Below are 27,607 nucleotides of genomic sequence, written 5' to 3'. Positions count from 1 at the left end.
TCCAAGTTCGTCTGATACTTCCAGTTGGGTACGCCCACATTCCATATGGCCGATAATTCTACTATGTAAAAAATCATCCAAATGCGTCCTTTGTGTATTCGGTTATTGCACTGAAATCCTTATAAAGCGCCTGCGAACAATTTTACTTCTTTGCCTGTATTCCTTATATATCACTCTCTTACACTCTCGTCATTGTGATGTACCATTGGTGTCATCTGGTTACTTCCTGAAATTTGCATATGATTCTTGAAGATATGTGTAATGATTTTACAGGTGATATATTTATTTTAGAGTTCGATTTCCACGTGACTCCGAATTATCCTTAATTTATGGACATGAGTGTAATTTAGTATGAATATAACTATAAAATATGAATAGGTGCTTTTCCAGAATTTTATCAGGAAAATGAGTTAGTTTTTCAATAATCAGTTTCACTATTCATAATTTTTTTTTTTTTTTTTTTTTTTTTTTTTTTTTTTACTGCAAAAGTTCGTTTATTAAGTATTCACAATATTTCTGGAAGTTGTTTGATGTGGGTGGTGCACCAAACCATACTTTCAGAGAGCATCTCTTATTGGAAGAGACGCTTCATTAATAGAGGCTTTTTTTTTTTTTTTTTCTATGAGAAAAAATTCTGCTGAAATTTTTTTACTCCTGAAGAAGAGAGTCTTGTATCTGATCACCATCAAAATTGATACAGTCAAAATCTATGTTGAACTAAGGTTGTTTTCTGCCTACTTTTAAATGATCAATTTAAATTGAAATTAAGTTATTTGACAGCTTAATCCCTTACTCAGCAACATTTATCTATCACTTGGCAATTTTCATAATCTATTTTGATTTGATTTGTATTTACTTGCATTTGATTTTTTTTTGTATAAATTTGAATATTATTACTTTTATTGATTTCACTAGAGTAGTTATAATAGAATGAATTGTAGAGGAAATAATAAATGGTTTTATTAAAATATTATTCCTATTCAAATATATATATATATATAATAACTTTATAATGTTCGCTCACTATTTTGTCTATAATAAGGCATTCAAAGGTATTTTAATGTAGCATTTCTTATTGTCATTAAATCACTTCAATGCTATTTTTTTTTTTTTTTTTTTTTTTTTTACAATAATCTTACTCTAGGCTACACATAAGATATCATCTGATGAGCCCATAAGTTTAACTTTACAACTAGTGCCCAAAGTACTGCAACCTCTTGTTCGTTATTGGGTTCCTGAAGCATTTGTTGTTTCATTTAAAGTAGGTATTTTTAAAACATTAAGTTTTTTTTTTTTTTTTTTTTTTTTTTTTTTTTTTTTTGACAAACGTGTATTTTTATCAACTTTTATTCCTTTTCTAGTTAGAAACAGATGAGTCCATTTTAGTACAGAAAGCAAAAAGAGCCTTATCAAGATATGGACATAAGGTAAGTATGTTAATTTTATTTGATAATATACTTGGCATGATACTGCCCACAAGAAAGCCATTATAGAATTGAAAAAAAATATTTGCATGTCCATAAATGCATAAAATCAGTTAAAATTAAAAGTGAGGAACTACTTTCATGCATAGTATAATTTATTTTCAGAATCTTTAGAACAAGATCTAATAATATTGCAAAATATTTGGTTCAATTAGCCTTAAATTTTTTGTAGATCCAGCATAAAAGAACAGATTGTATTCATATAAGCACAAATGTCTGGAAATAACATTTAGTGATGCTAAGAAAGAAATAAAGGACTAGAAAAAGATACTGCAATATGTTTATTTGTTAATCTAACATGGATAAAATACAGTGATACAGAAGAATGCTATGTTGAACGAAGATCAACCCATTATAAGTATTCCTATAAATAACATGCCATTTTTTTCTTTCCCAGTAGCATACAGGAAACTTAAGAAATGGGCCATACATGTAGAATCTAGACAATTTTATTATTACTAAAAGAGAAAAAAATTGAAAGAAGAAGTATGATTGTTTTCAACTGAAAAATGTGATTTAGAGTTATAAGGAAAAAAGTTTATGAAAAGCTTCGTTAATAGTATTCATATGTGTCAAACAAGATTAAATTTAGGTAGTTTAATAATTTAAAACACTCTTATCATAGCACTCATTTAATATACTCTAATCAAAAAGTTTACTCTGAAGATTGATACAAAATAAGTGTGTTAAAATTATTTGAATGGAAGAAACAAAATCTTTTTTGATGTATAGTCAGTCTCTTAATTTATAATTCTTTGAGCTATTATAATGCATATTAAATTGTAATTTTCCTTGAGGCAAAGCAAGGCAATAATTAATTTTGCATATCATTGATTTTATAATGTATACTGTCTTTTCTGCTATTTATTTTAAAGAACTTTGATTTTTTTTTTTTTTTAAGCTTGTTATAGGCAATGAGTTGAACAGTCGCAAAGAAAAAGTTATTTTTGTAACCGAAGAAGGAGAACGTTCTATTGTGATAAGTAAAGAAGATATAGAAGGAGGAAATGAGATAGAAGAATTGATTGTTAAAGAGTTATTGAATAACTACAAAAAATTTAAGAACTACTCTTAGAAAACTCCATTTATAAGTCTAATCATTCCAAATAAGTATGTTAATTTATTATATTTATTAAAATGTGACTTATATCCCCAAACATATCATAGTTTATGTCCTTCTTATACAGACATGATTCTTATGGTGAAGTAACATATAATGTTCAAACATCTGCATCAGTTATTCTCATATTTGGAGTTTGGTCATTATACATTTTGCAAAAAAATTGAATATTTTCATTTTAAATTATAGTTACTGTATTTATTTGTTTGTTTTTCTCCTTCGAGTATCTCCTTTCTAGCTTTTTAGTGCAAGCTTCTGAATATGTTTTAAATATTCACATAATTTTTCCATCCTCAAGGCTTTCAGAAAGTGAGCTCCTATGAATTTTAAAATGGATTCATCATGTAGTGGTTGTTTTCATCATACTAATTGATTTATTTGTGGATATTGGATGCATTGCACAGGGGAAGACAAATTGAATGATGACAATGGTGATGGTTTGCAAGTTGTAGCAGACAACACAGACAGCACTTCTAGCAACACTGAATGATTTGAGACCTTGGAAGAAGCAGCAGACAACAATAAGAGCAGGCAAGACTCAAGACACAAGGAAGAAGATATGAGATACTGTAATGTTAACCCTCTGGCTGCTCATCCCGCAATTTCCACGGGCAACTCGAAGCAAAATCTGCTCATCCCGTGATTTCCGCGGGCATGTGTTTTTCTTCCTTTATTAAGAAGCACATCCTGTTTTCCCCCTGAAATAAATTATAGACAGTATTGGACGTTAAGTTTACATTTTGGCCAACAGATATCGTTAGTTGTCCACTAAATTGCGGCATTTGAAGGCATGTGGAAGGCTGCTAGAAAACATTCAGCAATTATCTTGATTATTTAAGTAAATTATATTATTAGATTTATTGATTATATTAATTATTAGATTTATTATTGATTAGATTTATTGATTATATTAATAATTAGATTGATTATTAATTAGATTTATTGAATCTGTTGCGATTATTGTGAAGTTGGACTTTGCCTTGAACCCTGTTTTGAACTCTATCATACTAAACTGCATTTCTGATATTTTTTCTTCAGTGCTTTATATTTAAGCACTGAGGAAAATAAAATTTTATATATTTTACTTTTTTATATTATGCAAATAGAAATTAACTGTGACTCTACTGAAATTTATTTTAAAAGATTTTTTGGGGGTGTTAGCATCTGAAATTGGTTTTTCTGGCAACTTAGTTTCTCATGATAAAAATCTATATAAAAAAATATTTTCTAGAAAGGAAAAATACATTTTTCAATTCTCCAATGTATATATAGATTAAAAAAAAAATTGCACAATTTTTGAAGCAATTTCGGTCTACAAATTGAGCAGTCAGAGGGTTACTGTTACTGTGTATTCTTATTGTTTTTATTTATTTATTTATTTTAAAAAGAAATCCTTGTGCACCACAAAGTATCACTCGAGACTTCCAAATCTAAGTAAAAAAAGGCAAAATTGTGAGTAATAACATCAATTTTCAATAATACAATGAAATCATACACAAAGAAATGTATTCTTATTAGAATGCAAGCTTCTTAAATAAATACAGTTGTCATAGTTATCGGTTGTGTATCCAATGAAAACTTTTCATTTGTTATTTTCTTCCTGTACCCAAGTCCTTTCGAAATTGAATTATATGCATAAATTTTCCATGATAAAACTAGTAAAAAAAGGGGTAAAATATGCAAGTAAATACAGTATGTATTTGTTGATATATATATAAAATTTAAAATTTACTTTTTACCAATTTATGTGTTAAAGTGGAAATAACTATAATTAATTGTATTTAGAAGCATTTTTGTAATACTTTGAAAAATTCTATTCATGATCTCTTTTTTTAATGTGAAAATACTTTGATTATTAAATGGCACACTTTAAACGGTGTATTATGGTATTTTGAAATGCAATTTATGATATGCTGAAATATTTTTCATCTGAAATGAGATTATGTATTATAGATTTATATACTGTGGATAAAACACAAGTGTAGTACTTACAAATGCTATGCTTGAGTTTCATATCTAAAAAACTAATGTTTTATATCTAATAAACTAACATTTTATGTTTAATAACATTTGGTGGTAAATGGGAATAATAATGTAATAATTTTATTTATTTATTGTTAATATTTTAATTTTCAAAAGTGTGATGCCATTTATTTATTCTTTCAAAAAGATTCATTAGTTCAAATGAATGTTAAGCAAGTTAATTTAAAACTGTAACTGAATTGCTATAAATGTTTTAAAGTCAATTTATTTTAGCATTAAAATTAACCCATTGTTTGTTTATACATATAAAATGCACTTGTTTCTAATGAAATATGTTTTTTTAATTATTATTATTTTTTTTAAGATATAGTTATGGTGCAAAATTTAAACTTTTATCCCTATATGCATTATATAATTATATATATTTTTATAAATCAGGTGCAATATTGAATTATATTGCAATATATATTTATATATGCAATATACTGAAATTGCAATATTATAGGATTTACATTTTTTCATTTTTTAAAATTTATCTGTCATTTTTTTCGGACATTTAGACAGAATCTTCACTTAGGTGTGTTAAAACAATCTTGAAATATATCATGCTGTTTATTAGACTATTACCTTAAAATTAAGCTTGAAATTAAACATTTTAATTAAAAATATCAATGAAATATACTTAAAGAATTTTAAATGAAATCATATTCATACCTTCATAAAATTTCAAAAACATTTTCTTACAATATCAATATTTTTAGGTGCAAAACCTAAGTATTTTTTTCTTTTCTTCAAAATCAAACCCATCATAGAAATTATTACTTTTATTTAATAATGTGTTTAGTTTGTGATATTAATATAGAAATTATTCAATATTATTTATATGAGTTTTTAACTCTTTTAAGAAAATTGCTCTTCATGGAGATAAAGGCATAATTAACTTTTTTTTTATTACATTTCCAAATCAATGTAGCAGATAGTTTTAAATTTCTGTAAGTACTTAAGATCTTTCAACATCTTCAGCTAGAGAAAGGTTTTTATGGTATGCCATCTTTTCAAAGCAGGAAAATATTTTTAGAAATTATGCTTTGTACTGATTTAAAATTAAGCAAAATTTTGCTTCATAAAGTAGAAAGATTTGTGTCAATTTCCATTCAAATGTATAAATGCTAATGGCAGTCTGAGTCCGAATTTTGCCTACTCCTAAATTTCAAGTTAGCTTGCTCATTTCCTATTAAATTTTAGGTTGGCTGAAAGATGAAAATGTTTCCCACAGATGAAAATGTTAACTTGATAAAATAGAAATTCATCATTAGATCTGTTTTGAAAAAAGATTTAGGTTCTTATCTTTAAGTATACAAACGAAGTACCATTAGAAATATACTCCTAGATTCTACTGGTAAGGTAAATCCATTTTATATTATCAGGTTTTAACAATTAAATTCATTTTTAAATTTTTCATGGCTTTCTATGTTTGCAATAACTATTTCTTTCTTGTGCTTTTATATGCAGTAAAACTTTGATAAAATGAAAAAAAATGCACATTTTCTTCATATAAAACATATTAAAAATTAATGTCAGCTTATGATTATTATTTTATATAGCATTCTTTAAATGTAAATACAGGATCAAAAAGCTGAATTCTTTCATTATACTTATACTTCAATATTTTTTATGTACTGAAGTACACAATAATTTGTCTTGCTTTGTTAAATATTATAAGATTTTCCAAATACCAGGAGACTAAAAATTTTTTAAGTGAAAGACAGTATGAGAGGGAAAGCTTATTAAAAGCAGCAGGTTAGTCAGTGAACAATTTAAAAATAATTAAAAAAACATATATGGGATTTTACTACAGTCTGCAATAAATTTGATAGAACTAATTCATTGTAGAAGTTTCCACCTTAATATAATGTATATAACTTGCTGTAATTCCAGCAATTTTCTATATGTGATTCAGTAGTTACTAGATAAAAGCAGACAATAGAGCACACTGACTATGCATTGTTCGATTTTGTTGAATAATTTACTGATGTAATGAGTAGGTTGTGCTGTTCAGGCTACATTGATTCAAAACTACAGTTTCATCTTCTGGCCATGTGAGTAAAGCTATTCACATTAATATCATATAGCAATAACTCATTAGTCAGATAGCAAAAGACCATTTGAAATTGAAAGAACAATTGAAGTCAACTGAAATTCAAAGATTTTTCCTCTGTGAAGGGAAGAAACTTTTTTAAATGAAATTTCTCGACACTTACATTTAAAACTTGTTAAACTATTAAAATTGTATAAAAATACACCTAACCCAACTGGAACTTGACATCTGGAAAAATGTTATACAACTTTTTATTTTGAAACTTTAAATGTATACTTCTTGAAGAAGAAAAATTCTTATGCTGGAATTTCTTATATGGTTTCTACTGTTTAGTAATATGCATATCTACAGATTCTTGTTTTCGACAAAATTTGCCAGAAATTTTAAAACTCAAAGTTTCTTCACTTTTTTATATGTACTGAATTTCGGTGATATAAGAAATTTACTAGCAAATTGTTGCAAAATGTTCTAAAGTTTATTTAGACATTTCTTGTAAAATATACACAATGTTATTAAGTATGTGCAATACTTTTATGTATCTGTTTCAAGTTAACTGAAAATAAATATTTATTTTTATACAATGCTTTAGTGTAAAACAAGTTGTCTCCACAATGTATGATAATTCTGTACAGGGTTGCCACGCTACCTGGAAAATCGAAAAAAGTCTCACAATAGCATCCGGATATATAAGCTGTGACATTGTCTATAATAAAACTGAAGAAATCTCAGTTGGAGTTGATATCTTAAAATTTCTCCTACAAGAAATGCAAAAACCAAATCATACTCAGAAAACCCCTCAAATCTATATAGAAAACAATCCTGCTAAAAACAAAGAAGATAATTATCTTTCCACCTCAAAGCAAAATAAATCAAACAAAAAGCGTACTATTACAGATAGTGAAGGGTTTATTTCCCCTTGTAACTCTATCAAAAGACCTCTCTCTAACTCTGAACAGAACAAACCTAAACAATCAAATAAGTTTTGTGAACTTGATCAGGAAGACCGTATGGCTAACGAAAATGCAGTGAATTTTATCCCTCCCAAAACTAAAATTCATGTTCTACCAATTGTACTAGATGATTTTAGTGCATATTGGGAATCATTAAAAGAGGAAATGAAAAATAATAACATAAAAATTACAAAGCCAACATGAAATTATTATTCACAATTAGAGTTTATAAAATTGATCATAACAGATATCTAACCGAACCGCTACAAATGCGTGGAGTGCAATTCCACAATTTTGAACTAAATTCGGAAAAACCGATTAAGGTCGTCATCCAAAAAACTGCCAAAGAAAACGAATCCTGAGTTAATCCAACAAGAACTCATAAATAGAGAAATTCCTATACTTAAAGTTAGGCAACTCACCACCTTAAGAGTAGGAATACGCATTTGTAGCAGTTCAGTTAGATATCTGTTATGATCAATTTTATAAACTCTAATTGTGAATAATAATTTCATGTTGGCTTTGTAATTTTTATGTCATTATTTTTCATTTCCTCTTTAACATTGTTAATGTTCCAGTTTTTTCAAGTTGATCTAAAATGCTCTGTTGAAGGCAAAAGAATATGCAAAGTTAAAAACCATCAGAGGTTTAGATGTATTTATTGCAACTTACAAAAGTCAAAGCCAGGGCGCCCGTGCAGTGCCAAAGGTACGGACAACTCACGGGAACTTTGCCACGACTACACTCCTAGGTGTCTTAAGTGTGCAAAACATCATGAAACTTTCAAAATCGTAAAAACAACCTTGTATTTAGCGTAAGTATATGGAAACACTCAATTGATTTCGAGGGCAGCTAAAGGTCCCTCCGCATCAGGAGAAAGAAATACCTAGAAAGAAGAAAAATAAAAGGGAAGGAGTCTCAGAAACATGTGGTCCTTATCAGCACTGCACTTGGTTATAAACAGATATTAATCAGAGTTACACTGGCCATCTACTTTTACTGAGCCAGGCTATCTGATCAAACATAACACAAAGGACAAGAAAAATTAGTGAAGTTAAAAAGTGAGGAGAGACCTTTTAGCTGCCCTCGAAATCGATTGAGTGTTTCAATATACTTACGCTAAATACAAGGTTGTTTTTACGATTTTGATTGTCACATTAGCGTGTTTCTCTTCTAGTCTATCATGAAACTTACTTATGCACACACAAAAAAAGAAGATAGTAACCAGCCTCAAGTGAGGAGCACACGTATCATCATATAAAGGGTGTGCTAAACACCCAAAAAACATACACAAAGCAATAGAAGCAGCTAGAACTTTAAAAAAAAAAAAGGAACTTAATAAAATTTCACTTAATTCAAATGAAAATTTTCCTTGACTCCCAAACACAAATAAATAAAAAATCCCTGAAAATTCATCTGCATGGTTTAAAAAGAAAAAACCAACAAGATCCACCAAAAGAAAATGATTTAAACCTTCTTCGATCGGATTAAGGTACAAATGCAAAAAATAAAAGAATTCTTCATAAAGTTCAAAACAGCAAAATTCAATATGGATGAGCTGGAAGTTGACATACTAGACTACTGGCTACCCTAGACTACATTTCAATCCTCAACTTTCAATTTTAGTCATCTTCTATCACTAAAAATGCAACTTTACAGTTTCAGAAGCATAAATTTAAATTTTTCATTTTTCATCATCATCTCCCATGTATGTATCCATTGGAACTTGTAGCTTAGATTCGCATATCTTAGTGAATTTGTATGTATTTACTTCTACTTACTTAACCAAAACTTTTTATTAATTTTACTCATCGTGCAAAGAATGAACTTTGTTTAATACATTGGGAGAGACAAAAAGGACTTACAAATTTGTACTGTTATTTTTAACTTAGTATATTTTATTGTATTACTATTATTTTAACTTAGTGTATTACTTTTAGTGTACTTTATTACCTTCTGAACTTTTATCTTTATATTTCCGCTTTCGTGTGACAGTGTACTTAGTGTGCATCATATATTTTTCAAACCAAGCAAATGTTAATACATTATTAATATATAATATACTGGTTAAAAATCTCTTTTGTATTTGTGTACCAGAAGTAAATAAACGATAAACAATTTTTCTTCTTTCTTAAATATCTTATTTGTCATTTTGGAGTAAAATAAAAAAAATAAATAATACTCATTCATCTAGGCTAACCATTAAATATATCTATATTTGCCGAAATACCGTTGATTTTTGTAAGTCATTTTTTAATCCTTAAGTAATTAAATTTTGTTTTAATGTTATTCGTATTATTTAATGTGCCTTCTTTCTTCTAAATTTATTTATTATTAGTTAATAATACTTTCAAATTTCAGGCAGTTTTCTCTGGCATACTTGTGAAACTAATTCTAGCAGTAATATGACATACCATCACGAAATTTAGTGCACGTATTTTTTACTTATGTATGCTGCTAAATAAATATAAACTACTTGAATTTATTTCAAAATATAATTAAATAGATTTCTATCTTCTTTTAGCTGCAAAATATCTTCAGAAAAGATATTTTTAAATCCCGATTGGGCAGAATCATCTCTTATTATAAAAGTGCTGCTTTGGAGATTATATATGTATTAAAAATCATATGTAATGGGCAAATTTTTGTGTTTTCAAGTGGTACCATAATTAATTTACTTTCGTCTCAGCCAATGTGCACTATGCAGATAGCCTGGAATTTTCTTGAAACACACCTGGAAAATTTAGGGAATTTCATTCTTTAGTTTGAGTGGCAACCCTGTCTGTACTTCTGAAATAGAAATTGTAAAGCTTATTAAAATCCAGAAATACTAAATGATCCAAAAGTAAGAGAAAAAGTAACAATTCAATAATTTGGAAAGTATACGCAGTAGTATGGTGTGGAAAGAAATGGGATTTTTTTAAATAAAAGATTGTTTTGATAGAATATGATTTTTCACCAACAGGCAATGCTTCAGTTGCATCAGATATTCATACCATGTTACAGCACAATTCTTAATGACGCTAGAATTAAAGTGTTCAGTGTGGCAGCTGTCAGATTTAGCAAAGCACTTTGCACAGCATAAGAAGGTTCAGTTATGACATCATGAAAACTAACGTCATTCAATACAGTCGGTAACATCAGCCAACCATCTGTGACTTCAAGTAGTCTATTAACTAGAAGTCACAAAGTAATAAATGTTTTGTTATTAGAAAAAGTCATATCTTTATGTGCATTTCTCTGAAAATCACATCGTGATATTAAGTGCATACTTTTCAAATTATGGAATTTTTACTTTTGGATTGTTCACTACTTTACAAAATATAGAGTTTTCACCATTCACGTACCTACTGCCTTGATTGGCACAGTGGTTAGTGAGGCTGGCTGCTGTATTGTTGAGCCCAAGTTCAAATCCTGGAGAAGTCTACTCTCAGTATGTGCTCAGTACTATCCGTAGAAATTGGAATGGAAATCCCTCCTTTCGCAAGTGTAAAATTGGTTGTCCCAAATGGTACACCTAAGGCAATGTTCAATTGCCAGTGTTAAACAGTATGCAGGCTTTAACAAATGTGGAAAATGTGGCAGATACAAAATTCCCATGAGATGATGATAATGATGCAGAATTAGAGGAAGATTAAAATCTGCCAGTGAAAGCAGAAGAAAGGCTTGTATTATTAACATATTGCATATGTTTTTACAGTTCTTTGAAAACACTGATTTTAAAGACTTTTGCACATGTGTGCATCTGTAAAACTTTAAATACACACGGCAGGTAATTATTTATGTTTAGTTAAATATCTGAAAAAATGCACAAAAACTTGAATAGAAACAAGAAGGAAGTTTTGTAGGTATCAAAGGAATTTATTTTAGTATTTAGAATAAAATTTGCATATAATTTCCTGTGAATTAAGTATATTTGCATCAATTTCATTGCATCTAACTTTTAAAATTTTTGAGAAATTCCTTTATTACTCATAAATAAGTAATATATTTTAGCACAGTGTTTCCCAACTGGATTTACTCCAAGGACTGGTAAAATATTTCAATACATTCACGCGGACCAGTAAGTTTAATAATTCAACCCATTGGCACAATTTTTGGACAGATAGGTAGATATTTTGTGGACCGGTGCCAGTTCGACGACCGGTGGTTGAGAGATACTGTTTTAGCATACATATTTTATTGTGACCACAATATTTTGAAAAATGATATACCCATTTGGGCTTATTTTTTTATATATTGAAGAATATCAACCATGGCATAAAATTCAAACTAATAAATCACCCGGAAGAAAGTGACTCTGAAATATTTTTATTTACATCTTCTGATAAATGACCACTGAATCATAGAGGCATTTAATAATGTGTTCACTAATTTAATGATGATTCTTTCCAAAGATTGTAGTTGCTATAACAATGCGTATACATAAATGTTTTACTGTCTATTAAAGAACTGAATAAATTATTTATTTAAACTGATAAAGTTCGTATTTAAAATTTAAAAGGTTGAAATTAAATATACATAACACTTCATACTTTTATTAATGCATGTTCTATGTTATAAATTTTGTATGCTTAGTTATTCTAAAATTTATCAAAAATGGTAAACTTTTCTCAAACCAAGGTTCAATTATATATTTAAAGAAGCATTAAACAAATAATTTTGTAGAACTCAGGGAAGGGCTGGGTCTAAAAATAGTGGTCACCAGGTTACAAAGGAGGTCCACTGTCAATGATAAGGCCACCCTTTATATTTTTTTAATGAAATGAACGCGATTTTCAAAATATACATAAGTAAAAAAAACTGCAAAATTATTTTTTTTTTTTTTTTTTTTTTTTTTAATTATAGTGCATACACTGGGGATGGCCAACATTTCAGACAATAGGAGCCACATTTTTTTATTTTATGAACGTTCGAGAGCCGTAAGTCCAAATTTACATCGTTTCAAAAATAATGTGACAAGTTTTGAATATAAAGAAGCTTTTGAAGTAAATTAATTAATTTATGATTAACATGATTACATATAAATATGAATAAAAACATTATAAGGTATTTCTCCCGACTTCTTAGCATGCCTTTGTGGTATAGTGGTCAGCACGTTCGGCGCGTATTCGAGAGGTCCGTGGTTTGAGTCCCAGTGAGGGCATTGTTCACATCTCCTGCTTCCAAATAACCTAACAGTGGTGCCCGAACTAAAAGGTGATGAATGATGATTCTTCACCATTCATCACCTTTTCACCAAGATTTGGCGATTGGGTCCCCTTATCCCCAGTTGCCCTTTAAAAGAGGGAGTATATAAAGTATTTCTCCCGCTTTCTTAGTATACCTTCGTGGTATAGTGGTTAGCACGCTCGGCATGTATTCGAGAGGTTTTGGGTTCGAGTCCCAGTGAGGGCATTGCTAATTTTCCATGACTTTGAACTAATCTAATGACTCTACAGCATCTTATATCTACTGTTTTTTGTTCAGAAAAGTTAAGTTCCCACTAAAAAAATAAAAACTGGTAACTCTTCTTGTGCTGGGCAATTGAGCATTTTTTCTTGAGGTAGATAGATAATCCAAATATTTTCTTCTGATTTCCTTTATACTTCTACTTGTATAATTATTGTTGTTTGATTTTAGAAGTAAAATGAATCGGAAGCATATAAGCATATTTATTGGTCTACAATTATGTAAAAAACATTATTTCAGTAAATTACAAATCATTATTTAAAATAGAGTTTTTTTTTTAAACTCATGAGCAGTTTTTTAGAAAGCATAAATTAAATGATACACGCCACCATATGCTGCATAGAAACTATTATTCGAGAAAAAAATATTTATCTAAAAATAAATATATTATTAACTCGTTTAGGCTTTTGATTAAAAAGTAATTTTGTTTCTCCACAAAATTAACGTAAGGACCAACATACTGAGATCATTCGAATCTTTAGATCCTAAGAAATTGTTAAACATTTTTTCCTAAAACTTTGGAATAACTACTTTTACTGTTGAAGAATTCACCAAAAAAAAGAACATGAATTCGATTTCAGTGGTATTCGCATAATCAGTATCTCTCACGAAAGCCCTGACTGATACAGTATTTCATTGTGGCATTCAATGGAATCTGCCAGAATTTTTTAGTGATCAGTATACTGCGCATCATTGAAAATTCTTGAAACTATCTCTCAAATCGTCCTGATAATTTTGGATATAGATAACGAAGTTTATGCTCATCATTGGAAATCCTCGAAACTATCTTTTGAATCATCTCGATAATTTTGAACACATTGATAATGAAATTCAGGCACCTCATTGAAAATGCTTTGAAACAATCACTCGAATTACCCCGATAATTTTGGACATAACTAATGAAGTTCATAAGCATCATTGAAAATTCTTGAAACTATCTCGAATTATCCTGATAATTTTGGATATAGACAACAAAATTCATGCACGTCATTGAAAAATTCTCGAACCTCTTGAATCATTACGATAATTTGAAACATACATAACCTATTTCTAAAAAATCTAGTAGTTCATGCCGGGTTATATAAAAGCTTCGTCGGGCACTTATTCCATTTGTCGATCAGCCAAACTCTTCAACCTAGCTATTTAATTTTGAGCTGTTTTTCAAATAGATGGTAAATCAAAGCTAATGATACAGAAAGAAAACATACCTGTCACTACTATTATGAATTTATTTTTCAAATGCAAATATAATATTTTGAAAGTGTAACTCTTCATATTTCTATGGACATGTACAGATGTTCGATGTGGAGGCCTTTTGTAACACGACAGATGTCTGCACAATAGGTTAGACCCTAAGTTGTTGCCAAATAGGTGTACGGATCCACCACATTCAAATTATTGGACCCATAAAAGGCAATCAAACGACTTCTCGTGTTGAACTTTTAGGTATAATAGCTCAGAAAGTTTAAAATAAATTATTATCAGCCTAAGGTTACATAGTTACTTTCCATTGGGTTACCTAACCTATGTACATAAAATAAATCTCAAATGAAGTCTGTGGGCAGAATATACTTTAGAAAATAAAAGCTCAGACTTTAAAAAGGAATGTTTTCAGAAACAAAATTTCATATTATTGCCTGAAACTTGTAGTGATCAAGCAGTGGATTATTGTAAATTTTTTCGTTTGGCTACTAAGTTTCCAAGAAGGAAGTGTCAGAGGGACATGATGATCGAAAATTAGGAAGACAAAAAATATTAGCACGTTAAAAGCAGTGAAATGTTGGCATCAGAGCCGGGGCAACCGGTGCAGCTGCAGAGAGGTAGTACTAAAGGGTGAAAAATTTAGATATACCAGGCAGCAAAATATCTCTAACCTAGTGCAAGGTAGAATGAAAGATGGTCATCTAACATCAAATAGAAAAATATGAGAAAATATCACAAGCTAAAGAGATTTAACCGATATCAATATGCCGATTTTGACAGAAGAATTTGAGAAGAGATATTTGTGTTCTGTTGATCCTTCGTTGTTTAATGCAACGTTATTGATATGAAGATTTGATCATTAAGGTGAAAGACCTCTATCTGGAATAACAATATTTGATGGAATGGGAATTAAACATTTTGACTAAAATTTAATCATTGTCAAACCAGTGATTCTTCCCACGATATTTCAGCATGCACAACCATAGGTGAAATAAATTATTATCTCTACCTAAGATTACCAAGGAATTATTACAAAAGATTGAGTTCTATGTGGAAAAAGTGTTCATTAAGCATATTATTGTGAATGGTTGTGAAATCTGTGAAGCAATTGCATAAAAATGCCTAACTTGCTTAAGGATAGGAAATGAATTTTGAAGGACTTCCGCAGAAAATTGAGACAAGTCTTCTAAACCAGTAAGAGGCTGAAGGTTCATTCCACGAAAAATAAAATCCTCATAAAATTCTTCCATAGATTAAAAGAGCTCTATATGGATAGCAAAGCGGAACAGGTTTCTTCAGCAGTTTACTCATGCCATTCAGGGACTGAATAAAAAGTAGTATCCTACAACGAATAGCAAATCTTCGAGGTGGATCACAATTGTTGTGAACAATGGGATCACACAGGAATGTAAGCAGATACTGTCTGAAGTAAAATTAACTTGAAAGAAAAAATATTAGGGAGAGTAATTAAATAAAAATATTAGCATTGCCTTTTAGATTACCTTCACATTAATGTATTCCGATGACCATTACTTGTTAAAAACGTAACATAACTGGAATAGTAATAACCAGAAATGGAATTATTTGTAATTTTACGTATTTGTTGCTCTGAGGATAAGCCAGCAGTGGACAGTTTGAAATCTATCAAATGTTTACATACGTAATATCAGAAATTAAATTAGCGATTAATACAGAAACGTGGCACTGTAAGATTTCTATTTCAAATTCCATTAGTATTAAAAAATTAAACCATATTTTTTTAAAACAAGTCGCCTTTCAGATGTCAAAGAACGCAAGTAGCTCAAGAGCTGCAGTTAAGGTGTCGGAGAGCCACAGTTTGGCCATGTCTGGCATATACGAGTTACTAGCCGCATGTAATCAATGCTAAATATAAATACAGGTCGCTATAATTGATATTTTAAATAATTTTTACAAATTTTAAATGAATAGCAAATATTTTAATAGTTTTCTTGTACTAAATGTACTATACATTAATGGGCAGTTTAGAATCATATTTCATGCAGTCTACTATATCAAGAGCAATTGTTTGTATTCATTAGATGTCTGCAAATCTGTCTGTAGTTGCTTCAACATCCAATCCATCTAATAATTCCTTTTCAATGGATAATAACATCAACTCAATCGACTCCGCACGAACTGACTCGACACTAACTCTCCGCGTATACCAGCAGGGTTTATATAGCTTTTGGCTTGTGTTTGAGAACATTCTGGGCTAAAACGATAAGAATTCGTTCCAGAAGGTTCTCCATCCGTCTATGGCATATCAACAATTTTCTCACCAAATGTGGTAAACCTCCTTTATCTTGCCATTTTATGGCTACCCTAAACCTGCTTTGCGGGGAAGCTATCCTACTGCGCCTGGACATTTCATAACAATATTAATAACACAATTCCATTTATTGGGAGCAACTGCAATAACACAGTATATATTTCAATAATAAATACTCATGCATTGCATTTCTGAAAACATCAGGAGAAGGTTACATGTGAACCAGAATTTATAGATAGCATTGTTTGTTTGGATGAAGCACAATTTAAACTTAAGGGAACTGTCAATAGGTATAATTATGTGCACTGGGTTGAAGATAATTGTCGCACTACTGTTGAAAAGGGTGTGAATTTGCCTGTAAAAAAGGCTATAAATGTGTGGTGTGGTTTGTCCTAGGGACATTTTCTGTTTTGAAGACACTACAACTGAAGAAAAGCACCTAACATTATTTGTTGACTGCATTTTCCCTTCCATTTGTGTATGCCAATGACAGGTTTTATCAGCCATAAGATGGCACCCTATTGCACTATCAGAGGGTTCTGTGAGCATAGATCTGTATCAAGATGGACAGAATACAGGGGACCAATCGAGTTTTCTGCATATTCTCCAGCAGACCTTATGGCCACTCCATCTTATGAGGCACAGTAAAAGATAAAGTTATGAAGTGAACCGCTGTAAACCACATAACCTTGACACACTTTGGGATGAGAATACAGCAGTGTGTGCAGAAATCCCACTGGACACTTTGGTGCGAGTACGGAATCTGTTGCGTGTCAATGCTGAAAGCGACCATTTGGAACATTCCTTTTGATCCAAAAAGCACATTTATTTTTCAAACGGGACTACAGGCTTACTTTTCTCAGAAATTTAATCCTTTAGGTTGGAAAATAAATTTTCTAATTCAAAGCGATTACACATTTTTTAGATGCATTATGTATAATTTCAAATATAAGCATGTAAGTAAATACTGTCAGTATTTTTCAAACCTTAGAAGATTTTAAAGTAAAACATTTGCTTCCTATTGTGCTTTTATATAACACTCTTCTGAATCTTGTATCATTGATAAGAGTATCATCAGATTTAGAAAACTACACATGGCAGCATTAAAATAACTAAATACAATTGTTGCTGCATTGGATTAATTAAATACAATTGTCTTGCCAATTGTATTTAATCATTTCTTTTTGCCTTAGATGTTTTTGAACAATTTCATTCACATATTTATTCTTTTGGATGATGCCTTCACAGTAAGTTGCTAAATTCTGGTGTAAACCAAAAAAGGAATCAGAAAGCAAAATGCATTTCATTTTCTCTGTTATCAGAAAATTGAAGCTTCAACATAATGTCATATACCGCTCAACAAAATCAATAATTTTATTTCGGGAATCACTATACTGGTTATAATAGTTAGCAGCTTCATATATACAACCAAATGAATAATTTCAAAGATAAAGATGTAATATTTCAATCAACAAATAAAAAGGTTCCTGTCCTATACCATAAATATTTAGCACAATTGAACATATTTGTTCAGAAACAACATCTCTAAATATATAACAAATAATAATGCTAAATTAATTGTTGGAGGAATAACTGTTGTCAACTTACTTAGAATATTTTGCTTGAAACAGTTCATGACTAATTTTTCTTGCACTGCATTCTTCATAATTTGAATTAACATGGTAATAGTTATTTTACTTAGGTACATTATGGCCTTTAATTCTGAGTCTTTTTTTTTTTTTTTTTTTTTTTTTTTTTTGAATTATTTGATTCTTTAAAACTGTAGGAACACGAACTCAATAGTGCAGTGCATCTTGTACAACTGTGAGAATGATCATCAAGCAAGAGGATCAGGACTACTTTCCATGAATTATGTAAGCAGCAAACCAGAGAGGAAATGCTTGCTTGTGAAATTACTGTCAGTTTTGTTGGTTAAGAACTAAATTTTCTTTTTTGTAGCTTTTTATGTTCTTTCAATAATTTTTGAAAGACCTTGTGAAATTATTTATTATTGATCTTGAAATTATTTATAAGGCACTTATTTAACTTCTGAAAGGATGACTCTTGTCTCCTCCCAAAATTGATTATTAATAAAATATGTACTTTATCCTAACATATTTATAATATTATGCTTCTAGAACATGAATTTTGTATTACAGTTCATATCGGATTAAAATTATGGAATGCATCTTTTAGTACTTTTGGACACCAGAGGAATAGAGAGAAATGCTGGAAGTCTTGTCAGAGACATCAACTGACTATTTAAGGTAGATCAAATTTCCTAACAATATGTATAAAGGATCGTACATAGAAATTAACACGACATCCTATTACTGTATAAACACACTAATTGTAAATTCAAGGTGATGAGAGAAACTAAAATGCTGTGTAATATTAGACCATGAGTTAGGATTTTTTTTTTTTTTTTGACCAATTGTTTAATTGCCACAAAATGCTCAAAAAGCTATCTGCTAAAGGGAGGAATACATTTCATGAACTTTCTAAGGGAAATACTGACCCACATTATGGGATAAACATGAAAAAGCCATAAAACCAGCTCATTCAATTGCCACGAACAGAATCCATGAACTATATACTTCTAAACAAGTCACTTCATACTCTATGAAAACTCTCATCATCTATAACATGAGATTCTATTGACCTGTTAGTATTCAAGTGGTTAAAGTTGCAAAACACCGGTAATTTACAAATTATTTCACAGAGGATGTATGGGTTTAAAAACATGGATTTTAAAAATTTCTTTAGACATGCAAATTAAATATGAACCTTTTTTTTTTTTTTTTACTATACATCTCCATTCAAAGGATATTCTTTAATTTCAAAGAAGTAAGAATGACTAAATGCTATGTGTTGATAGATGCTCCTGTACATTACATTCTTTGCACGATAGAAATAAATAAATTATAAAAACATACAATATTGTCTACTACTAATTTTACAAGAATTTTATTACTTTATTAATTATTTAAAAAAATAACAAATATCCACTACTTACAGACTGTAATACATGCTAATCATAATAATCTGTCACAATAGCATTAACACAAGATAGTATAATAATTTATCTAATGAAATTTAAATTCAGCTTTTATTTTTATATTTAGTAGCAAATCAAGTGACACTTGATCCATAAAAAATAATTAACTGAGAGAATTTTCAGCTTGTATAATATTTTATGAATGCACATAATAATGGCAAAAATGTTAAAAATTAACCACTAGAATTTACTCAACATGAACTAATAAAATTGGAAAAAAATTACATTGTTACATGTAGTAAAATTTTGTAAATTGGTTAAGATTTCTGAGAACTTGCTCTAAAATGAATATATATTCCAACCATATATGAAAATAAAATAGAGGTAAATGAAAAATTGTACTAATACTCATGCATTCAAAACTTTGACTTTAATATTACATATGTATACATATATATCAAATATCAAAATAGTCAGCAATATCAATAAGGCAACTGATATGAATTATCACATGGATATATATATTGATTAAATAAATATTTACATTTATTCTAAAAAGTATATTTTAAAAATATGTAAATATGTTTTATATGACATATGCTCATCAAAACATTAGTTTTCCACATTTGTGGAAATTTCTTCTTGTATTTGGATATTTTCTGAAAGAAAAATTTTCCTCAATATTTCTGTTCTCATATCATGCAGAGTTTCAGGAGCTGCTTTCCGTGCCCATAACAATTTATGTATTACATCATCAGATAATTCTGATGCTATTTTACTTAAAATTTCTTTATAATCATTCATACTCTCACACTGAAGCTCTAGCATTTTCTTAAAATTTACCTGGAAAACATATAATCAAAATTTAAATATTAACAACTAATACAGAATAATTTTAACAGATAGTTAATACATTTTTATAATGATAAACGTCAAAGAATGTATCCATTTCAAACAAAAACAAACTTTTTTCTTTTTCTGCAGATTTATTTAAAAAGCTAAGTTTTTATAATAAAAAATAAAAATTCACCGAGATAATTAATTTAAGTTTTGTCCTCATAGTCAGCATGTTTTGATGAGTCAGTTAAAAAATAAATTAGAATAATCTCGATTTTTTTTTTTTTTTTTTTTTTTTTCCATTTTGAAATCTACCTTTTATGATATTCTTTAGCGTGTGGGTGACATTCTGTAATTTATAATATTGTTACATATGGTGCTGAAATAATTTTCATACAAATAATTTCCAAGCTTCCAAATGCTAGAAATACATTATTCAATTTATATTATTGTTACATACAATACACCAAAAGAAATTCAACAAAAGTAATTTCTCAAATGCTGAAAAACATTATTAATATTCTCATGCAGTTTTATTACTTTAGAATATCCTAATCTAATAATCATTAAACAGAAATATTTTTTCAATATAAAGTTTGCCATTGTTTCTTAGAACAAAGTTATATTTGAAAAAAAAATTCTATTGATCAATATATTTCACTGCATAGCAATGCTTGTCACTTAATCTATTAACATAAGAAGCATTTTTGAATTGATGTTCAAATTTTAGTTAATTCAAATGCAATCATTTTCACTTTTCTCCCCTAAATATTCTAAAATTTAAAATTAAATATCTGTCAACTTTTGTCATAAGGAAGTCAAATTTTTTGTATTTTAGTTTTTGTCATGAGCATAAAATATAATATAGAGATCAAACAAAGGGCATTTCAAAGGTTAGATTTCATAATTTTTGCAAATTGATTTTTTAAATTAAAGAATGTCAAAACTTGAAATATTTGCATCATTTAAAACATTTTTGTTAGCATATGTCTATGACAAATGTCTGTGGAACTAAAAGCCACGTAATGATTTGTATGAACAAGTGAACTGTATGTACAGAAAAAAATTACTTTAAAATTCCATCCATGTTTATTTATGTGTGTGTATAATACACACACACAAATACACATAGATAATATAGTGTATATATATATATATACACTATATTATCCCTAACCATTGGTATGTGGAAATAAAAGCAAGATAAAAGACTTATATGGACTAGTATGTATGTAATTATAAAAAAAATTCATACATACATGTCAGTGTGTGTATACATATATGCATATATAATGCAAAATAAATTGAATTAATAAGTTTAAAATCCAACTCAGATTCACTTTGGAACAAACCACATGGAGGGTGGGGAACAGGCAAAATAGAAAATTGCATTAAAGGTGAAAAAAGTGTTAAAACCAAAAATGAAAAAGGAAATACATGATAAAAAAAGGATAAACCAAAAATGAAAAAGGATTTACATCTTTTGTTGTATTGTCATCAGGGAATTGGTGCAACAAAAGAAGTAAATACCTGTAATCTCAGAAAAGTAATCACAGTAATCTGTGTCTTAGACCAACCCCTACAGGTTGAAGAAAGTAATGCAAAAAATTGCAAAATTATAGCATTAATACATAAAAAAGCTTACAAAATCTAAATTTTTCTTTTTTTTTTTAACAGACCAAGTCCCAAAAAACAAAATATATAAACACACGCAATCCAATGCATGAAAAAATAATAACAAATGAAAATTGGATACCAAAAAAACATACAATGAAAGGGAAAAAATAAAAATAGTTCTTAAATTTGTAACATTAGAACAACAGTTGTTTTGAATAGAAAATATGTTAAATTGATTTGCTCATTAGCATAACATTTGTTACCCATTAGCATAACATATGGTGTTACGCATAGTGCTTGCTAAATAACGAAATTTCCTTGCACCAATCCCGATGACAATGCAATAAAAGATGTAAATTACTAATTTCTTTGGATTTTAAACGTATTAATTTATCTCAATTTTTTTTTGCATTACCATCATCACTTGCTGCTATCAGTGCACAACTGAATTAGCTTTGACCTACTTTGCATTTATTCATATACAGTGGTGCCCAAAATTGTGGACACTTTTGGAAATTTTTATGTTTTTGAACTTTGTATGCTTATAGAAAACGTTATGTTTCACAAAATGCAAACTTGTATATATCATTTTAAAGAGAATTTATTACTGAATTCAATTATTTGCAATACAAAAAAAGTTAAACAATAATAGTTATTGATATACACTAGTTAGTGATGATTGCAGTGAGTTATCAGTACTTAGTAGGGTACCCTTTATTTTTTATTACAACTTCACATCGACATTTCATTGAGCTGACAAGAGTTTTAAGCTCTTCTTTCGTTATTACATGATGCCAGGAAACAATTATAGACACAATTAGGTCCCTTTTATTTGATGGGCGCCGCATTCGGACAAGAGTTTTCAAACGGTGCCACAAATTTTCGATAGGATTGAGGTCAGGACTGTTTCCTGGCCATGACAACAAGTTAATGCTCTTTGTACGAAACCACTCTTTTGATATTTTGGCCGTGTGGCAAGGAGCAGAATCCTGCTGAAAAATAAACGAAGCATTGTTGGGAAAGAGATCTCTGATGGAAGGTAGAAGTTTTGTTTCTAGAATAGTGTCAATGTATTTTCTGGCATTCAGTGTCCCATCGATGACATGAAGACGACCAATACCATCAGCTGACATGCATGACCAAATCATAACACTAGCTGGGTTCTTCACAGTTGCTTGAATGCAGTCAGGATGTAGCTCTTCTCCTATTTTACCTCTCACATATTTTCGCCCATCACTACCGAATAACGATATCTTAGTTTCGTCACTCCATATAACTTGTGACCACTGATCATCTGTCCAATTAATGTGTTCTTTTGCCCACTGTAGTCTTTTTTTTTTTTTTTTTTTCGTTGCTGAAAATTATGATAAGGCTTTTTTCGTGGAATTCTACCTCTCAGTCCAACATCTGTTAATCTTCTCCTGATTGTTCTTGAACTGACAGAAACACCAGCATCATTCAGATCACTTCTGATGGCCGCCGATGACAGTTTTCTATCTTGGAGACATAGTCTTTTTATTCTTCTGTCATCAATAGATGTGGTGCACCTTTTTCGGCCTTTTCCTTCTTTGTTTTTCATTGAATTTGTCTCCATTTGTCTCCTGATATTGTAAACAAAACTTTCGGACTCCAGATGTAGTCACTGAACCACCCACTTGTCTTGCAATTTAACACAATAATATTACATCTCTTTCTAGGTGTCCAATCTACTCTTTTATTTGATGTCATTGCTTCTTGACTAAATATTAAAAATTTTTACAAAAATTCCTACTTGTAATTGCAGTGTATAAGAAACAGGTCCTCCTTCTACAGAACAAAGCAAAATAATGAATTGTTTCAAGTGTAAACATGATGTCAGCTTCTACTGGCAGTTACTAACATTTGATTGGTTCTCAGAACAAGAACAGTGATTGACCAGGAAAGCTAGACATTACAAACCACTTTATATCTGTGTTTTTTATTTATATTAAAGTACATATAACTTTTTTGTATTGCAAATAATTGAATTTTGTGTTTTGTATTGAATTCAGTAATAAATTCTCTTTAAAATGATATATACAAGTTTGCATTTTGCGAAACGTAACATTTTCTATAAGCATACAAAGTTCAAAAACAAAAATTTCCAAAAGTGTCCACAATTTTGGCCATCACTGTATATATATATATATATATGTGAGCAAATATTCAAGAATGTTTTTCCTAGGCAGGCTAATATTTAATACCTCCAAATCCTTCTTTACATATTAGTTTTGTTAATATTTGAAAATCAGAATAGTTGCCAATACATTCTTTGATTAAAAGAAGCTAATACAGTCAAAAGTCTTTAATCCGGACTCGTCGGGACTTCGGCAATTCCGGATTATAGATCATCAGTTTAAATCTGGTACGATGGCATGCAGAAATTATAAAATTAAAGATATGAAACTGTAATTTATAAAATAATGAGCAATTATGATCTAAAGGGTATCAAAATTTACAAAAAAAGAAGCTTAATATTTATTTGTTTACTTTATTAAACATTTCTTTCAACGCGCGCATGCGTAAAGCATACATTACGCATAGCCGAAATTAGAAAATTGCAACCAGCAAACTATTTGATTTGTATTTGTGATATTTATAATGACGAGGAATTTGATTTAAATCATATCAAAGACGGAGTACATCGAGATGAAATACTACATTTAATAAGGAATTATAAGCCGAATAAAATAAAAACATCTGCCCTGAAGATAACGATAGTGCTGACAGATCAACTTCCAGTTCATTGCGCGTCGCGACGTAATTAACAGGTAAATTCCAGTTCATTTACCTGAAAAGTTAAGTGTACTGAGCACCAATTTAGAATGAGCACAGTCTGGAAGTTTAGACCATATATCATCATGTTTGTTCTTTATCCAGCTTCTTACTTCTTTTTTAACCGTTTGATATGAAACTGGGTAAAATGGTTCTGGGCCAAACATGGGTAGTTGCGAAGCATCTTTAGCTACTTTATCAGCTAGTTCATTTCCAGCAAAATCACAATGACCTGGGACCCAGACTAAACTAATGGTATTATGGGCCTGAGCCAGAGAATTGAGATCTTGAGTACAGTTCAAAACACAGTTTTGTAACTTGACACGATTAGCCAGGGCAAGGATGGCTGATTGGCTGTCAGAGAGAATATATATATACTTATCAACTGTATTTTTAGCTAAGAGCTCCCTGGCGACCATATTGATCGCCAGAACCTCGGCTTGGAAAACAGTTGTAAATTTACCAAGGTATAGATGAAATCTAATGAAATCTTCTTCAGATCCCTTGGTCCTTGTAATAGCTCCAGCTCCAGTGAAGTTGGATTTTGATCCATCTGTGTAACATTCAATTGAGCCTGTTGGAATTAGGTCAATTAGAGATTCTATCTCATTCCTTTTTGGTATATGAGTTGAGAATAGTTTATCTGGAACTATTGTTTTAGTAATTGCATCTTTGGGCATATAGATTATAGGGATCTCATTGCCCAAGTCCAGACATATGTCAATGTGGCTTTTATGACCAAAACTTGTCCTTTGGCACCATGTGCCATTTTTATTCAATCTATACATGGCTTTAATTGCTTCTCCGCTCAAGAATAATTTCAAGGGTGGAATTTGCAGTAAAAATTCTAATGCAGCAGTAGGGGTACTATTTAAAGCCCCACTAATGCTTAGGCAAGCAAGTCTTTGCACCTTTTGTAAAATGTTTAAATACGTGCTTTTGTTAATAACATTAATCCAGACCACGCATCCGTAAGAAAGCATTGGCCGGACAATGGCAGTATAAATCCATAGAGTAGATTTTGGGTTAAGGCCCCACTGTTTACCAACGATTCGCCTACAAAGTACTAGAACATTTGTGGCCGTTTGTGCCTTTTCTTTTATATGGGTGATCCATGTAAGTTTACTATCCAGGTAACATCCTCGGTATTTAACGCATTCCTTACGCCTAATAATCTGGTGACCCAGATATAAATCTGCCAGTTTCCATTTCCTTCTCCACGTGAAAACTATGACCTCAGATTTTTCAGCAGAGAAAGAAAGGCCATTTGTATCACCCCAGTGTGAAACTTTATTTAAGATCTGCTGAGCTTGATTATGTAGGGTTCCGATATCGAAACCCTGTAATAACACAATAAGGTCATCTACATAAGCCTGTGACATGCCAGGTTCCTCCCGTAGAAGTACTAAGAGTGAGTCGAAAACTAGGTTCCACAGGAACGGAGAAAGAATACCACCCTGCGGACACCCTTTAGTAATATCTCTCTTTACTTCATAGTCAGCGAGACTTAACACAGATATTCCTGTTTTTAATCATGAAGATGACCCATCTAGTTATCATAGGGTGAATATGACTTCCAGTAAGGGCCTTATGTATTTTCTCGAAACCGATGTTATCAAAGGCTCCTACAATATCCAGTAGAATCCCAATGGCAAAGTGTCCGTCTATAATTGTTTTTTCTATTCTCCACACGAGTTGGTGTAAGGCCGACTCAGTGGAGAAGCCAGGCCTAAAACCGTGTTGGTCTAAGCTAAAGGTATGTTTCAGATTATTATCTGACTGGAGGTGCCAGAAAATCAATTGCTCCAACAGCTTAAGCTGGAAGGATGTTAGCGTGATCATTCTAAAAGAGTTTGGTTTCTCATATGTATCTTTTCCTGGTTTAGGAAGAAACACACCTCGTGAAGTTCTCCAAATCTTAGGAACATATCCTAAAATCAAACTGGACCTGAATATGTCCACGAGAATGTGACCAAAAATATCCCAGCCTTTCTGAAGCAGAATTGGGTAAATGCCATCATTCCCTGGAGATTTAAAGGGAAGAAATACATCAAGGGCCGCTTTAGCCTTTTCAAAATTCACAATTGTCTTAGCAAAATCCAGATCTAATGGATTATGAAGTAGTTCCAATGGATTTTCCTGGGGGTCAGAGGTGACACTTCTGTCCCCCAGATGAAAATTCAACATGGTCGAAAGTGTATCCAAAGGGTTTATAGTATAACTGCCATCAGGTCGCATAACCAATGAGAGTTGAGACTCCTGAGATCTTTTAAGAATCTTATATACTCTGGCAGTCTCATGGTAGGATAGAATATCTGTGCAGAACGATCTCCATGAGTTGTATTTAGTTTTCCTGATTTCCATTTTAAATTTCCTTTGTAGAATTTTGAAGTTGACCAGTTAACTTCAGATTTATTTCTGACAGCTTTCCTGTGAGCTCTCCGAACCTCTAGGCGGAGGCTTTCAAGCTCCTTGGTCCACCAAACTCTCTTGCTAGGAGAGTACTTCCTTCGTTTGAGAGGGCATGATGCATGATAAGATTCAATAATGATATTTGTCAAATTGTTTGCTTGAATATCAAGCTCCTCAACTGTACAATTATTGTCTAAAACCTGAAGGTTAATGACATTAGAAACCAGGAAATCCTTATAAAGGTCCCAATTTGTGTTTTTAATGTTTCTAAAATATTCAGCTGGAATTTCATCTCTAATACAAAATTGTATAAGGCGATGGTCAGAAAGTGAGGGATTGTCACTTACATGCCAATTCTCAATAAGGTTATA

At 30.4% G+C, this 27,607-nt stretch overlaps 2 protein-coding genes across 13 annotated transcripts in view; one reads left to right on the top strand and one right to left on the bottom strand.

Moving 5' to 3' along the window:
* The window catches only part of Ppcs (phosphopantothenoylcysteine synthetase), a 70,654-nt gene extending 51,962 nt beyond the window's left edge, over positions 1–18,692 (top strand). For 2 of the 6 annotated variants that reach the window (XM_085814002.1, XM_085814003.1), the window contains 3 exons: positions 1,145–1,261; positions 1,362–1,427; positions 2,386–7,268. In XM_085814002.1, the coding sequence (XP_085670128.1) occupies positions 1,145–1,261; positions 1,362–1,427; positions 2,386–2,559 (357 nt within the window). In that variant the 3' untranslated portion in view covers positions 2,560–7,268. Of the gene's footprint in view, positions 1–1,144; positions 1,262–1,361; positions 1,428–2,385; positions 7,269–18,365 lie in introns of those variants that run through there. The other 4 variants (XR_015040432.1, XR_015040433.1, XM_085814005.1 and 1 more) reach the window with 4 other exon arrangements.
* Positions 18,693–19,988: 1,296 nt separating this feature from the next.
* Sbp2 (SECIS-binding protein 2) overlaps positions 19,989–27,607 on the bottom strand; it is a 99,536-nt gene continuing 91,917 nt past the window's right edge. For all 7 annotated transcript variants that reach the window (XM_085813996.1, XM_085813999.1, XM_085813998.1 and 4 more), the window contains one exon: positions 19,989–20,420. In XM_085813996.1, coding sequence (XP_085670122.1) covers positions 20,190–20,420 — 231 coding nt within the window. In that variant the 3' untranslated portion in view covers positions 19,989–20,189. The remainder of the gene's footprint in view (positions 20,421–27,607) is intronic.

Source organism: Stegodyphus dumicola, chromosome 3 (genome assembly GCF_044657685.1).
Source record: "Stegodyphus dumicola isolate Sdum_Otavi_A_Nest chromosome 3, ASM4465768v1".
NCBI lineage: Eukaryota > Metazoa > Arthropoda > Arachnida > Araneae > Eresidae > Stegodyphus > Stegodyphus dumicola.
Note: the sequence above shows the minus strand (reverse complement) of the source record. Positions and strands in the feature narration are given on the sequence as shown.